Below are 16,897 nucleotides of genomic sequence, written 5' to 3' on the forward strand. Positions count from 1 at the left end.
GCATGCAGTCTACGCTATAACCACTTTTGGAGCTAACTAGTATCCTGATGTTGACAGCAGATGGGAGTTGTATTCATAACATTGCTAAATTAGCTAGCTAACATTCATTTTGAGAAAACAAGTTATATTAAGTGGCTAGCTAGCTAGCCTTAGCAATGTTTGGTGGTCAAATGAGACGGAGCTTGCTAACCAGCTGAGCTAGCAAACATATAACAAAAGTATAATTTTGGATTAGAAAATTACTCCATGAATTCAGGAATCGCAGAAGCAAGTACTCAAGTACTTAAAAAAAAAGAAAACTCTGTTTGTATGCCACCAGTAAATAACAATACAATTGTTAAATTATGAGCCTAGTTGGTTTAGTGTCACGCCCTGACCTTAGAGATACTTTTTATGTCTCTATTTTGGTTTGGTCAGGGCGTGAGTTGGGGTGGGCATTCTATGTTTTGTGTTCTATGTTTTTTATTTCTGTGTGTTCGGCCAGGTGTGGTTCTCAATCAGAGGCAGCTGTCTATCGTTGTCTCTGATTGAGAACCATACTTCGGTAGCCTTTTCCCACCTGTGTTTTGTGGGTAGTTGTTTTCAGTTTTTTTGTCTGTACCAGACAGAACTGTTTCGTGTTGTTCGATTTTCGTTTATCACTTTGTTATTTTTGTCATAGTGTTCACTTCTCATTAAAAGGCATGAACACTTACCACGCTGCGTTTTGGTCTCCTCCCTTAGACGATCGTTACATTTAGCCACATACAAAGACAGGAACCTTCCCACTATCCATGATTGGCTGAGATAATGGATGGGCTGGACATCCCGAGAGATGAGTTCGGATTGGTCTGCCATGTACCACGCTTCTGTCTATAACATCAGCTGCTCAGTATGGAAAGGTAATCCTTTCTAACGTGGCTATTTTGAAAGATATCACAAAGAACTACACAAGTGTTGTTAATGCTCTCCACTTTCTGGAGGACTGAGTTTTGATATCAGTGGAATGCCCGGTGGAAGCAGAGTATGATAGCAAAGCTGGAGAAAATTCTAGCATTTGATTGCAAATCATTCAGAGGGAGTCAAAAAGAGAACACATAGAAGAAGGCTGTTGTATAAAACACCTGTCTCTCTAAGGACAGACGCCGGGGACAAGAAGCAGGTACAGGGAGTGAACATTTAATGAATAACGGACATGAAACAGAACAGGAACAGAATACGGACAGCGTCTGGACAGGGGAAACGGAAATGACAACAATGCTGATACAGGGAACACACAGGGAAGCAGACAGAAATAGGGAAGGCAATCAACAAATTAAAGGAGTCCAGGTGAGTCCAATGATGTGCTGCTGCGCGTGATGTTGACCGGTGATGAAGCGCAGGTGCGCGTAACAATGGTGTCAGGTGTGCGTAATGAAGGCAGTCTGGTGCCCTTGAGTACACCCCCTCTAGGGGCACCACCTGGCGTCCCACCTGTGCGAGCCTGACGGGCCGGCCGAGGCATGGGTGCTGGACAAACCGGCTGGGGCGTAGAAGCCCGACGAATCGGCAGAAGCATGGGAGCCTGGCGAGCCGGCTCAGGCGTGGGAGCCTGACGATCCAGCTGAGGCGTGGGAGCCTGATGATTTTGGCTGAGGCGTGGGAGCCTGATGGCCGGCTGAAGCATGACGTGGGGTTGGTGCCTGCCGAGCCCACCGAGGCAAGAAGACCTCCCGAGCCAGCTATGGTGTGGAAGTCCGACGAGCTGGCTGAGGCATCCCGGTTCCCTCGGCGATGGCACCCGGGCTAATAAAGAATACTAGTAAAGAACAAGACGGCCCGGACAGTCTTTAATAAGCTCCCAAATCACAATTTTATTGACAACGTTTTGATTCGAAAGGGATCTTCGTCAGGTCACCTGAGGAAAATCAGTTTGGGATCGAAACGTAGTGAATAAAGCGTGAATTGGAAGCTTAAAGAGTGTGCGGGCCGTCTTGTTCATTACTAGCTATATGATATGGTCATTATTTGAACTAGCTAGCAAGCCAACAAGCTAGAAAATAACAAAAACATTGTTTAGAAAGTTGCTTTTAGTTGCCTGGTTTGCTAGATTTGACATATACTAAATTCATTTTTAAACGGATGGGGTTATTGGTGTTAAAATACACCAGTTGCACTATTTTAGACCACCAGGCTGCTGATGTCATACAGCCTGTCGTTTTTGTGTTTATACTGTTTCATAACGACAATGACAAATTTGATGTCGGACGACAATAGAATGTTCATGATGTCACTGCGACAACTGTCTACAGACATGTCGATAGACGTAGTATAAACCAGCCTTTATAGTCTTGAAATCTTTGGTTGTTTAGTACACTACCTCTCACTCTGTATAGCAAATGGCCTCACATGTGAATCCTTAAAGAGATGGGTGGGGCTAAGGCTTAAGAGGGTGTGAACGATTCTGAATGAGTATAGCCAAAGAAGAGGTCTCCAGTAGGTGTACTAAATCATTCAAGGAACATTTTCTTAAAAGTGGGGTTACAAGTGAATCAACTTTCAAAGCAGAATTACTTTCCCATTGTTCCTCAATTGTAGGGTATGATATCCAATGTAAAAACACAATTTCAAATTTTGCTACATAAGACCGAATCAAGCCGATCGGACACAAATTAACAGTAGGCTGAGAATAGTAAGTGGGTCAATGCATTTACAAAGTCCATGAGTTTACAAAGAGAGGGCAGAGGTTCAAAAACGTGATGTATTGAGTGTTTGAAACAGACAAGAGTGTGTGGAGGGAGAAGAGTGGGTGACCGGCTTATGTGAGTCAGGCTTTCTCAAGTACTGTGGTGGCACGCTGCATGGTGACAGTCGAAACATTACATCTTTGTGATTCGCACTTCAAAAGTGTTGTGATTTAGAAAAAAATCTAAAGACTTGCGTTTGCCATGTTATTTTCCAAACTTCTCAACTCACCCTAGCACTGTGCCCTAGCGGCAAGCGCTGTAATCAGTGACTATCAGTAGGGTCAAAGGTTAGTAATGCTCTTGAATGATGGATTGAAGGTTTGGCTCCAGAAAAGGAGCCTCTGCCACATCTACTGGGCAGACAGTGTGTCCACTCACTTGGAATGGAGAGGATAATAACTTATGAGGTGGTGGTATCCTTTGTTTATCAGTTTAAAAAATATAGAGTGGGAATTTGAGATGGATTCACTCAGAGCACCTTTGGAATGTGAATACAATATGTACATGTCTCTTTCTTTATGTTTACAATGTGTGAGTGTGTGGCCTTTGGTGCTGCAGATTCATTTTAGGGAGGTGTGAGCAGAGAAATACACTGAGTGTACAAAACCTTAGGAATACCTGCTCTTTCCATGACATAGATCGACCAGGTGAATCCACACACACACACACACACACACACACACACACACACACACACACACACACACACACACACACACACACACACACACACACACACACACACACACACACACACACACACACACACACACACACACACACACACACACACACACACACACACATAGGGAGAAGTTCTAAACATCAGTATTTAATGAAATATTTTGTTGCCATATAGGGAAACTGGACCTGAGTAGAAATAATGGAATCACATAACTAACCTTCACCTGCTAAAAATCTCTAATAATCAGACGAATGCCCCTCTGTTTCTCTCTATATTCTCTTCCCTCCCTCCCTCATTCATCTCTCTCTGCCTCCCTATCAACAGATGAGCCAGACTTGTGGAAAGCCTCTATCTTGCTCTCTGTTCTCAAGTATTGATGATAAAGTGAAAATGCAGCCGGTAGATAAACTTCACTGTGCTCAAATTCCTATCAGATCAAAGTGAACATATAGGAGACAAGAGACAAGAAACCTCATTGCAGAGGAGGGAGTTGATTAAGTTATTTATACCACCTACCTCTCACAACATTCAGTAGACATTAAAAGACAGAAGAGAGAGGGAGATGAGAGAGGAGAAATGAACCAAAGAAATGCCATTCTCTCTCTCTTTGGTGTGTGTTATCTTGTGTCTGACGGATGAAGGACGAGGGTTTGCTTTTTGCCCTAGTTCTCCCCAGAGACAGACACTGACTGTGCTTCTGCCCTGACAATATATGATATCTGTACATTTTCAATCTGCCTGTCAGTGCAAGAATTGGCCACAGGATTTATCTGCAGTGTCAATCAGACGAGTAACAAGAAATCGAAAACCAAAAGATATTAAACCATAGCACGGTACAGGGGTTATCTGTCAAATCGAAACACCGTGTTCTGTAACCGATGTAGGATCTTAATTTGATCACCCCTTTGCAAGAGAAACCTTGTAGTGTATTTGAGCTTTAAAAAGGCTTCAGAAATGTGTAACTTCCACCGTGAAATTTCAGACTTGATTTTCCCTTACAAAAATGTGCATTAATTATAATGCACATAATAATTAACATTTCTTGTAGCTGCAGGATTATTTTCCTGCTGTAGAAACATTTGCTAAAATTAAGATCCTATATCTGTTAGCTTTCAGAGATTAAACTGACACCATGACACAACACATGCTGATACAACGCACACTGCATGTACATATTGTCACGACTCCTACCGAAGGTGGCTCCCCTTCCTGTTAGGGTGGCGCTCGGCGGTCGTCGTCACCGGCCTACTAGCTGCCACTGATCCCTTTTTCCCCTTTATGTTTATTGGTTGCACCTGTTTGTGTTTTAGGCTGATTAGTCGGGCTTTATTTATTTGTGCGGGATTGTTTGGTGTACGTGTGTCTGTGAATTACGGGTTTCCCATTTTTATGTGTTTTCCTGGACTGTTTAAGTCCCCCGTGTTTGGGGCATTTGTTTTGGTGTGCGCCCTGTGTTTCGTGGGGTTGGTTTATGTTCACCGGTTTTTGTGCATTAAAAGTAATAGCACTATCCTGAAGTCTCTGCTTCCTGCGCCTGACTTCTCAACCACTACACCCCGGACGTTACACATATTCATTACTGTACAGTAATTCATTTTAGCACGCAAGCAAGCAAACATAAAACTATCAGCAGTATGGTTCAAATTCATTCATCATTGAACCGTTGAAGGAATTTGAAACCACTATTGTTGTTCTCTACTCTCTGGCTGGTTGCAGACTCTGAAACAAGATTTTCCCTCCCTCCCGGAAAATGTCCCTGTGTTCAATAAAATCTCTCTCTATTTTCTCCTTCCAGCTGTCCTGTCGGTCATCCATCATCTGCCACATCCCAGAATAGAACAGTATAGCCCACTGGATGAATCAGATGCTCCATTGCTTCATTGGGTGCTTGAAGGAAAACTGTATTTCTCTATTCCCTGCTCTATCGCTCTGAATTCTGCAAAAGTCCACATGAAAGTCAATTATCCTGTTTATATTTTTTTCAGGCACTGTGAATGGACAGCCTTCTATGCCTCCATGGAAGTTTCACACAGTGAGGTTGGGTGAAGGCTTCAAACAGAATAATAAGAAAAAATAAAACATTGTGTTTTTACTACATTATTCCCAGCCAGGATTCCCTTGTGCAGAAACCACCGTGGCCCAACCAACCTAATGACCTAATTGCTTCACGGATGGCTTGGGAGGCAGAGCAACCCAGAGAGCCCAACTCAAACCAGCCAATCTAATTGGCCATCTTGAAGCAGCTTGGCTCACAACATTCCAACTACGATGTGGAAATAATCCCACCAACAGAATGGTACTTCCAGAGAAACAGATATAGTAGATAGAACTGTGCGAGTTCTGGAAATCAAACCACAGAGACAAACATCCTACCTCTCTTCCTCATACTTCAGTGTCTAATTGTTCAATCTGATCTCTAGATCATGAATTTACTAGATAGGGAATGACGGCCTGGAGCATTCTAGTTCTTTCTCCATTTCTCTAGTGGCTTGTGTGTTAAAAGGTAGCCATGTTGACTCATGTTGTCTTTGACCAAAACAAACCCTGTTAACCCCTACCTACCCCCTTTACCCCCTACAAACCCCCCACCCTCTTTAATCCTCCCTGACCCAGGCACTCATTCTGGGGGGTCGGCTAATTCTCCTTCATCTAATTGGGGGGGAGGGGCTGTTTGCACCAAAGGTGAACAGTAGAGGGAGCTCCTCCCCTTTCTCGCCCTTCTCTCCCTCTCCGGCTTCTTGCCCTTCTCTCCCTCTACTCCCTCTCCTCAGTCCTCAAAGCTGTTGTCCAAACGTTGTCTAAAGGGAGCCTAGGGCTGTCAGAGCCCATCTCATTATAAACTCTATTATCCCTCCATTCCTCCATCGTTCCCCTCCTCCCTAACCTGAAAACATGGGGTCATTGAGACATAATCTTTCTTATTTGGTCTAATACCTTGCACCGCCACCCCGACGTCTAAGATCCGACCGCCTCAGCTTTCAGAGACAGATCAATTTGAGGGTTGTTATTAGCATCTACAGAACGGTACTTCCGTAAGTACATTTCTGGGAATAGGTGTGATTCTGAGAAAAGGTGTGCTGCGTTAAGATACAAAATGACCATACATGAACAAATATTTGTTACAGTAGACTTATCAGTGTTAGCCACCTGTTGATTAGGCAGCAAATGGACCCTCCTCTCCATACACTCTGCTTGCAGTATGTGCATGCACACATGTGTATGTGAGATAATAGGGATGAGGTGGGGACACAAACCTGATCATATCACTCCCTCTATGTACACAAAAACTACCCACATCCCCCCCTCACCAACCTACCTAGCTCACTCTATAGAGTCAAGGCACATGCATTAACACATGCAATCCACACTTACATTTACTCTATAGTAAATATTTACTCTAAATGTAAAACGCTTGGAAGACCTATTGCCAGAGGTTGGAACTGGTTCAGGGAACAGAACCCCAAAATTTAAAAGAACAAACATTTTCAAGGAAGTGATCCATACTGTTCTGGAACAGAAACATTATATTAAAAGCATGGGAACCGCTTAATAATGTTATTTTATGTTCCAGGCATTTTTTTATACTCTCACAAAAAAACGCAACAAGGTGCCTATGCAAAGCCCTCATTCTGTCACTAAGAAACGTATTCCAGTGTCTGCCTGCAAGTTGATAATATTTGCCTGTGCGTGTGACTGTGAGTGTTTAGGCTACCTGGCCCACCCCCCTCTGGTGCATAGGCTACTGTACTGACGTTACAAGTGCGATTCAGAAGATAGGAAGAGAGATTTTGAATTAGCTAGAAAGTAATGGATAATGATAGTTAAGGATACAATAGGCCTAGTAATCACGTTTCACGTTGGATTTGTTAACTACAAGAAGGTAAGAAGTGTTTTTAATTCTGATGACGCTATGCACACACAAGCTTGTTAGCCAGCTAGCTCAAAGGACATTCAAAGTTCTTCCAAAGAAGCCGCTCCTCCGAGGTATAACTCTGTGGACCTCAGATAATGCATGTCATAATAAGATGCCCAGCGCTTCAAGCCTCCTCCTCAACCCTCTCTCGCTTTCTCCCCACCCGTAAAATTTCAGCTGCATCTTGCGAACAGCGGAACATAACAAAAAAAAGAGTACTTCTGTTCAGAACAAAATGATTGGAAAATAATTTTGGTTCATACCCCTGCCTATAGCACATTCCTGCTTCATGCCCCCAAACTCTCCTGATCACTACTATACTGTGATAACTCATATGGAGTCAATATATAGCTAATCCAATAAATCACAGACCTTATAGGTCTCTCGTGTTTCATTACAAGCATTCCACCGCATTCATACACACACACACACACACACACACACACACACACACACACACACACACACACACACACACACACACACACACACACACACACACACACACACACACACACACACACACACACACACACACACACACACACACACACACACACACACACACACACACACACACACACACACACACACACTCCTAACTTGCTGCTAACATGCTCACACGAAGGCACCTGATGCTCTACTGTAACCCTGTGAACTACCTTCAGAAAGACAGTCACAGTCATGGGACTCTGGGGAAATGTCTGTACCGGTGCCAGATCGGTCACATAGGTCACATAAATATAGTCAAATACACTGAGTGTAAAAAACATTAAGAACACCTGCTCTTTCCATGACATTGACCAGGTGAATCCAGGTGAAAGCTATGACTCCTTATTGATATCACCCATTAAATCCACTTCAATCAGTGTAGATAAAGGGGGGGAGGCAGGTTAAAGAAGAGTTTTTGAGCCTTGAGACAGTTGAGACATGGATTGTGTATGTGTGCCATTCAGAGGATGGTGAATGGGCAAGACAATTACATTTAAGTGCCTTTGAATGGGGTATGGTTTGAGTGTGTCAAGAATTGCAACGCTGCTGGGTTTTTCATGCTTAACAGTTTCCTGTATCAAGAATGGTCCACCACCCAAAGGACATCTAGCCAACTTGACACAACTGTGGGAAGCATTGGCGTCCCTTGTAGAGTCCATGCCCCAACGAATTGAGGCTCTTCTGAGGACAAAAGGGGTGCATCTCAATATTAAGAAGGTGTTCCTAATGTTCTCTACACTCAGTGTATATTACAAGGTCACGTATTATCACAAGGAACACTAACCCACATATTAGAGCATATGGCAAAGTGATATGTCTGAATATTCATCGAGACTGACATGATGTCATGAATGATCAAGTCTCTATATTGAATTTTATTTGTTTGTATTATTTGACCACTTTAGAGATTTCAGTTGAGAATCTTTAGAGGTAGAAGATAGCCAAAGCTGTCTATCCGAAATGTACAATGTACTTCACACGATAACTATATTATCCCAAAAGGAAAACTACAAATTCCACAGCTAGTGAGCAAGACTGAATCAACAGGTGTCCCTCATTCACTTACAGGGGCAGACTGGGACCAGAAATCGGGTCTGGCATTTCTAATACGCAGACTATTTTTTTCCTTGAGGCCTCCATTATTAACCTGATAATGCTAATTTAGTGCACTTTTTTTTGTTAGACAGGCCCACTAAGCTAAAAATGGACCAGCCAGTCTGCCCCTGCTCACGCTTCATCTAAAAACAAACACATGCCTGAGCCCACATTGCCAAGGCCCCTGCCACCAGTGTAGAATTATATTCTAGTACAAAACATGATTAAGAGTGCCATGTGGGTAGAAAAGACAAAACATTAGTAAGGTAAGATAAGGTAGTGTGGTTGTCACTCACTTTCACCTGGTAGAACTCTACACAGCTCCCAGACCTGTCCCTCTTGTGGTATTCAAGATTGCCGTCTCCAAGTAAGAGCTCCATGTCTAACTTCTTCTGTACATCTCCTCTCGGCTTATCTCTGAGTGTCTGTGTGTGTAGACACAGGTTCAGTCACAGGTAAGTTGAGAAACAGCAAGTTTGAGATTTAGGTCTAACTTGATTTCTGTATTCCTTCCTTCTTCCTCTTCTTCTTCCTCTTCTTCTCTTTTTCACCTATCACCTCTCTCCCTCCCTCTCTCTGTCTCTCTCTCAGGCGTGGACTACCCACACATTCACATCAACAAGTGTCTGGGTGTGTGTGCTGCCTCAGGTCCTGGTAGCAAGCAGATAGAGAGGATATCTGAAGCTGAGCCCTATTACTTAGAGTCCTCCATTAGTAGATGGAGAGAGCATGGCTACTCTAACCAATGCTCCACTCTTTGGCCTGTCTGGCTGTCTCCAGGCTGCTCCATGCACGTTATCCGTCCAGAGTAGCCCACCGCGGGAGGGTGAGTCAGGCAGTGTACTGCCCTGTCCAGGCTAGCTCTGTCTGTCCCTCTCAGCTCAGCATTCTGTCAGGTGGAAGATCTGCTCACACAGGTCGGGGGAGGGGATAGGGGAGGGGCTCAGGTGGTAAGGGGTGGGGTTTGCGGTGCCCTCCAGGCATATTTTAAAAAGTAGGGAAGCAGCGAGCAAATTATTGCAAATCCCCAACACCCCCCGCTCTCTGCCGCCCCTGCCTTTAGTTCACTCTTAACAGATTACCCTCTATCTCCAAATTCCACACGTTACTCTTCTCCACCTCTGGGCCATTTCTCATACAACTCCTCTATAGCCAGTCAACTCTTCAATCACTCATCTCGCCTCTCCGTGTCCTCTATTCCTTTATCTCAACCTCCTCCCGTTTATGCCTGGAGGTGAGAGTGATCAGGGAGAGGAGAGGGGAGGAGATGGAGAGGTAGAAGAGATGGGAGGGGAGATAAACTGACGGCTAAAGCCTGAGGTCAGAATAACAAACGGTGACTTGTCTGTCAGTGTCACTCAGGACTACTCCCTGTTGTTGGGCTCCTTCACACCCAGCACTGATTCAATGCCCATTCAAATTCAAATAAATACATGTCATTGTTTGGTCCCAAGAAGCACAAAACGCCAATGAAAGTGAAGACAGGCAGTATTTGTCTTCTGCTTTGGCACTGTCCACTCTTTTATGCAAGTCACACGTGTTTGACTGAGAGTATGTGCTTGTGTCTGTTTATTTGTCTGTCAGGCATTATGTTTATGTGTATGTATGTGTGTGTGTGTGTGTGTGTCTCCATGTACTGTATGTGCATTGTGTGTGTGTTTACATACATGTTCAGTACTATACAATTCAGAATGGTGCAATGTCTCATAGAACAGGTGCCAGGTTGGACAGCCAGTCTGCTGGCACAGGAACAGGGTAATAAAACACATCCTGTGTCTGGAAACCTGTCTGTCAGCAGGGAAGATTAGGGTATCCCACCAGTGCCTGCCTGCCACCAACACAATGTCAGACTGACAGCCATGGTTACAGAGGTTTAGTGTGGAAACCAAAACACACAGAGGTGCATCCCTGTAGAGTGCAGACTCTCTCCCTCCTTAACCTCTCTCTCTTTCTCTCTCTCCCACCATATCCACCCTCTCTCTCTCCGTACCCCTTCTCTCCCTCCTTAACCTCTCTCTCTTTCTCTCTCTCCGTACCCCTTCTCTCCCTCCTTAACCTCTCTCTTTCTCTCTCTCCCACCATATCCACCCTCTCTCTCCGTACCCCTTCTCTCCCTCCTTAACCTCTCTCTCTTTCTCTCTCTCCCACCATATCCACCCTCTCTCTCTCCGTACCCCTTCTCTCCCTCCTTAACCTCTCTCTCTTTCTCTCTCTCCCACCATATCCACCCTCTCTCTCTCCGTACCCCTTCTCTCCCTCCTTAACCTCTCTCTCTTTCTCTCTCTCCCACCATATCCACCCTCTCTCTCTCCGTACCCCTTCTCTTCCTCCTTAACCTCTCTCTCTCCCACCATACCCACCCTCTCTCTCTCCGTACCCCTTCTCTCCCTCCTTTGCTCTGCACCCACCTGGGCGTGCCTCCAGTAAGAGGCGTGTGGAGAGGTTTCAGTGAAAGATAGAGGATTAGATACCACCACTCAGCCAGAGACATTTAGAATGGCTTCAGTCTCACTCACAGGATAGAGCAAATAATCCTGAAGAAACTAAACTAAACAAAACCAAAACAGTGAAAGAATAATCCTGAAGGGCTAATAAGGACTAAGCTGGAAGAAGAAAACGTGCACACTTTATGCAAACCTGAGTGTGAGATGTGTTGAGAGAACGAGGCTGGCTCTATATATAATTCTGTCACACAATAGAGATATTTATGATAGCAGACTTTTGTTAGTGTGTTGTCATGATGCAAACATACACACTGACATTACTTTATACGGTAATGAAGCCAAGGATTCTAACCCTAGAGCCAAGGTCCCCCTGACAACACTGCACAATGAACATGGACGGAAGGTTTGCCAAGACCACCTGAGTATCTGATATTCACTGTTCATAACGTTTCTCAATACGGAATCGTACATTTGAATTTAACTGAAAGTAAGCTCGTCAAAAATAACAGATCACTTGGCCTTAACCAGTCGGTCTTTCTAGGAGTAATCCTATTTCTGAGAGAGTTGCAAGAGAAAACATCTGTGCTGGTAAAGAAGGCCATATTTTGATGACATTTGACTGCTCTGTGTATACTGTGTTGATTAAGTAATGTACCATTAGTATAAACAAACTCTTATCACAACATGCATATGTTTATGTTCTCCAATTTCAATGGTTCATGAAAGCAATGTGAGTGTATATGTAAGAATTACACTCCTATCAGCACGCTAAGAGGCAAATGTAACTGTTTATGTACTATAGTCATTTATTATGATGGGGATTTTCTCTGCCTTAAGTTTGGACAGAGATTCACTACATGCATGAAATTATGCCTAAAAAATATCCTTACACACACAAAAACATGCATCTTTTCTCTCTCATATGCATTGCACACGCATTGGTGCATTTACCAACCCAGTATCACAGATTATTGTGAAATAGACATAAATTGCTTATTGGAATTTTGTGACAGGCACACGAAAAAGCATATTTTTTCGTGTGCAGTACACAATTTTGTATACAGTGCATTTCAATCACAAATAAAGACTGTATGTTACTTAAGACAGAAACGATAGGAGGGAGGTTGGGTGGGCATGTAATGCGATTGGAGGGAGGTTGGGTGGGCATGTATTGCGATAGGAGGGAGGTTGGGTGGGCATGTAATGCGATAGGAGGGAGGTTGGGAGGGCATGTAATGCGATAGGAGGGAGGTTGGGTGGGCATGTAATGCGATAGGAGGGAGGTTGGGTGGGCATGTAATGCGATAGGAGGGAGGTTGGGAGGGCATGTAATGCAATAGGAGGGAGGTTGGGTGGGCATGTAATGCGATAGGAGGGAGGTTGGGTGGGCATGTAATGCGATAGGAGGGAGGTTGGGTGGGCATGTAATGCGATAGGAGGGAGGTTGGGAGGGCATGTAATGCGATAGGAGGGAGGTTGGGTGGGCATGTATTGCGATAGGAGGGAGGTTGGGTGGGCATGTAATGCGATAGGAGGGAGGTTGGGTGGGCATGTATTGCGATAGGAGGGAGGTTGGGTGGGCATGTAATGCGATAGGAGGGAGGTTGGGTGGGCATATAATGCGATAGGAGGGAGGTTGGGTGGGCGTATAACTCGAAAGTATAGCAACCTAAAGATTGTGTGTTTGAATCTCATCATGGATAACTTTAGCATTGTCGCTAATTAGCTACTTTGCAACTACATACTACTTTTGAGCTAACCCTGACCATAACCATTTAACCTGTGCCTGTCACAAATTTCGAATAAGTAATTTTGTGTCTATTTCACAATAAGCTGTGATACTGTGTTGGCATTTACACAACATGCTGATGTGGAGATTTACTTCCATCTAAACAGTCTTATCATCTAGCAGCAGCAGCATTCTCTCACATCACATTTTAAACAACCACCTTTGCTCCTGTTTTTTTTTCGCGAATGGGATCATGTCCCATTGAAGCTTTATTAATCCCTAGCAGCCACCTGACAAGTCGTGCTAACAATGAGTTTAAAGGGAGTGGGAAAGAATACATCCAATTAGGCATCTGTCTGTCTAGGCCACCCACGGCCCACGGTCACCCCACCACACCGTGTTTTCATTTAAAACTCTTCATGATATTCTCATTATTTTCCCGCAGGAGAGCTAGGCCATTAGATAGAGCATGTTCTCAGACCACGGGGTGGTTGTTAGTGTAGCACTAGGCTAGCCGACCTGATTAGCACATCAGGAGAGAAGCAGGCAGGGTTCCAAAGGGTCATCCAGTAAGGTATGCGTTCAATCAGTTGGCTATGCTATAGAACTGTAGTGGGGTTATGCTTCAAGAGGGCCACCATTGTTCCTGTTCCCAAGAAAGCTAAGGTAACTGAGCTAAACGACTACCGCCCCGTAGCACTCACTTCCGTCATCATGAAGTGCTTTGAGAGACTAGTCAAGGACCATATCACCTCCACCCTACCGGACACCCTAGACCCACTCCAATTTGCTTACCGACCCAATAGGTCCACAGACGACGCAATCGCAACCACACTGCACACTGCCCTAACCCATCTGGACAAGAGGAATACCCATGTGAGAATGGTGTTCATCGATTACAGCTCAGCATTTAACACCATAGTACCCTCCAAACTCGTCATCAAGCTCGAGACCCTGGGTCTCGACCCCGCCCTGTGCAACTGGGTCCTGGACTTCCTGACGGGCCGCCCCCAGGTGGTGAGGGTAGGTAACAACATCTCCACCCCGCTGATCCTCAACACTGGGGCCCCACAAGGGTGCGTTCTGAGCCCTCTCCTGTACTCCCTGTTCACCCACGACTGCGTGGCCATGCACGCCTCCAACTCAATCATCAAGTTTGCGGATGACACTACAGTGGTAGGCTTGATTACCAACAACGACGAGACGGCCTACAGGGAGGAGGTGAGGGCCCTCGGAGTGTGGTGTCAGGAAAATAACCTCACACTCAACGTCAACAAAACAAAGGAGATGATTGTGGACTTCAGGAAACAGCAGAGGGAGCACCCCCCTATCCACATCGACGGGTCAGTAGTGGAGAAGGTGGAAAGTTTTAAGTTCCTCGGTGTACACATCATGGACAAACTGAATTGGTCCACCCACACAGACAGCGTTGTGAAGAAGGCGCAGCAGCGCCTCTTCAACCTCAGGAGGCTGAAGAAATTCGGCTTGTCACCAAAAGCACTCACAAACTTCTACAGATGCACAATCGAGAGCATCCTGTCGGGCTGTATCACCGCCTGGTACGGCAACTGCTCCGCCCACAACCGTAAGGCTCTCCAGAGGGTAGTGAGGTCTGCAGAACGCACCACCGGGGGCAAACTACCTGCCCTCCAGGACACCTACACCACCCGATGTCACAGGAAGGCCATAAAGATCATCAAGGACAACAACCACCCAAGCCACTGCCTGTTCACCCCGCTATCATCCAGAAGGCGAGGTCAGTACAGGTGCATCAAAGCAGGGACCGAGAGACTGAAAAACAGCTTCTATCTCAAGGCCATCAGACTGTTAAACAGCCACCACTAACATTTAGCGGCCGCTGCCAACATACTGACTCAACTCCAGCCACTTTAAAAATGGGAATTGATGGAAATTATGTAAAAATGTACCACTAGCCACTTTAAACAATGCCACTTAATATAATGTTTACATACCCTACATTACCCATCTCATATGTATATACTGTACTCTATATCATCTACTGCATCTTGCCATCTTTATGTAATACATGTACCACTAGCCACTTTAAACTATGCCACTTTATGTTTACATACCCTACAGTACTCATCTCATATGTATATACCGTACTCTATACCATCTACTGCATCTTGCCATGCCGTTCTGTACCACCACTCATTCATATATCTTTATGTACATATTCTTTATCCCTTTACACTTGTGTGTGTGTATAAGGTAGTAGTTGTGGAATTGTTAGGTTAGATTACTTGTTGGTTATTACTGCATTGTCGGAACTAGAAGCACAAGCATTTCGCTACACTCGCATTAACATCTGCTAACCATGTGTATGTGACTAATAAAATTTGATTTGATTTGATTTGATTTAGAACTGTAGTGGGGTTATGAGATGTTTATGGAGCTACAGGAGGAACTATGCTTCTAGAGATTGATTCAAGAACAAGTCCACTGAACAGTTGTCTATATGCAGAGATGGGTTGACAGTACCTTATGATTCAGTGCTTTAGTCTGTAAAAAAGATAGCGACACAGCTTTTGGTAAAGCTAGTGACTTACAAAAAATAACAAAACATAACAATTCTTAGAGTTTACCCAAAATCCAGAAACTCCCAAATGATTACATACACTGGAGAGAGCCTGGCATTACATTGAAACTAGTTCAGTGCAGTTCGCCCTCTCCCCCTCTCTCTCCCGGGATTGCAGAACTGAGACAGCTGCAAAAACGGGTCATGTGACCTGCTACGTTTCTGGATGCAGGCCTCACTCTGCTCCATTGTCAGTGAATGCATGATTTACAAATCCGCGAACTGTGGACAAATTCATTGTTTTATTGAAAGCATACAGCCAAATTAGCTATTTTTGTCAAAATTACTATTGGTTTTGAGTCAGGAGATGTGTACTTTTCAATCAAAAACATTGCTTTATATCATTATTTTATGTAGCTGACTGCCACAGCAGTGGAGATGAGTAACAACTGTGCATGTGCGCCGTTGTGGGGAAACCCTGCTCACGATATGCCCTTATGTCACAGCTTTATTTGGTGGGAGAAGGAGCTGGTGAAAATGTTGATCGAGTTAGGCCTATCGCAGGTAAAGTTAGTGACACAAAATGGAAAAGAAATGGTAGCAAGAGCAGGCTGGTGTTCGGTACCTGGCTGCACTTTATACTTTATACATTGCTTACCGCCCCAATAGGTCCACAGACGACGCAATCGTAATCACATTGCACACTGCACACTGCCCTGACCCATCTGGACAAGAGGAATACCTACTGTATGTAAGAATGCTGTTCATCGACTACAGCTCAGCATTTAACACCATAGTACCCTCCAAACCCGTCATTAAGCTCGAGACCCTGGGTCTCGACCCCGCCCTGTGCAACTGGATCCTGGACTTTCTGACGGGCTGCCCTCAGGTGGTGAGGGTAGGAAACAACATCTCCACCCCGCTGATCCTCAACACTGGGGCCCCACAAGGGTGCGTTCTCAGCCCTCTCCTGTACTCCCTGTTCACCCATGACTGTGTGGCCATGCACGCCTCCAACTCAATCATCAAGTTTGCAGACGACACTACAGTGGTAGGCTTGATTACCAACAACGACGAGGCAGCCTACAGGGAGGAGGTGAGGGCCCTCGGTGTGTGGTGTCAGGAAAACAACCTCACACTCAACGTCAAAAAAACAAAGGAGATGATCGTGGACTTCAGGAAACAGCAGAGGGAGCACCCCCCTATCGACATTGAAGGGACAGTAGTGGAGAAGGTGGAAAGTTTTAAGTTCCTCAGCGTACACATCACAGACAAACTGAAATGGTCCACCCACA

At 44.8% G+C, this 16,897-nt stretch overlaps 1 protein-coding gene across 2 annotated transcripts in view; it reads right to left on the reverse strand.

Moving 5' to 3' along the window:
• Positions 1–10,125, reverse strand: part of LOC139546496 (rho GTPase-activating protein 20-like) — a 68,387-nt gene extending 58,262 nt beyond the window's left edge. For both annotated transcript variants that reach the window (XM_071354929.1, XM_071354928.1), the window contains exon 1: positions 9,187–10,125. In XM_071354929.1, coding sequence (XP_071211030.1) covers positions 9,187–9,270 — 84 coding nt within the window. In that variant the 5' untranslated portion in view covers positions 9,271–10,125. The remainder of the gene's footprint in view (positions 1–9,186) is intronic.
• Between the last annotated feature and the right edge of the window lie 6,772 nt (positions 10,126–16,897).

Source organism: Salvelinus alpinus, chromosome 20, assembly GCF_045679555.1.
Source record: "Salvelinus alpinus chromosome 20, SLU_Salpinus.1, whole genome shotgun sequence".
Taxonomy (NCBI): Eukaryota; Metazoa; Chordata; class Actinopteri; order Salmoniformes; family Salmonidae; genus Salvelinus; species Salvelinus alpinus.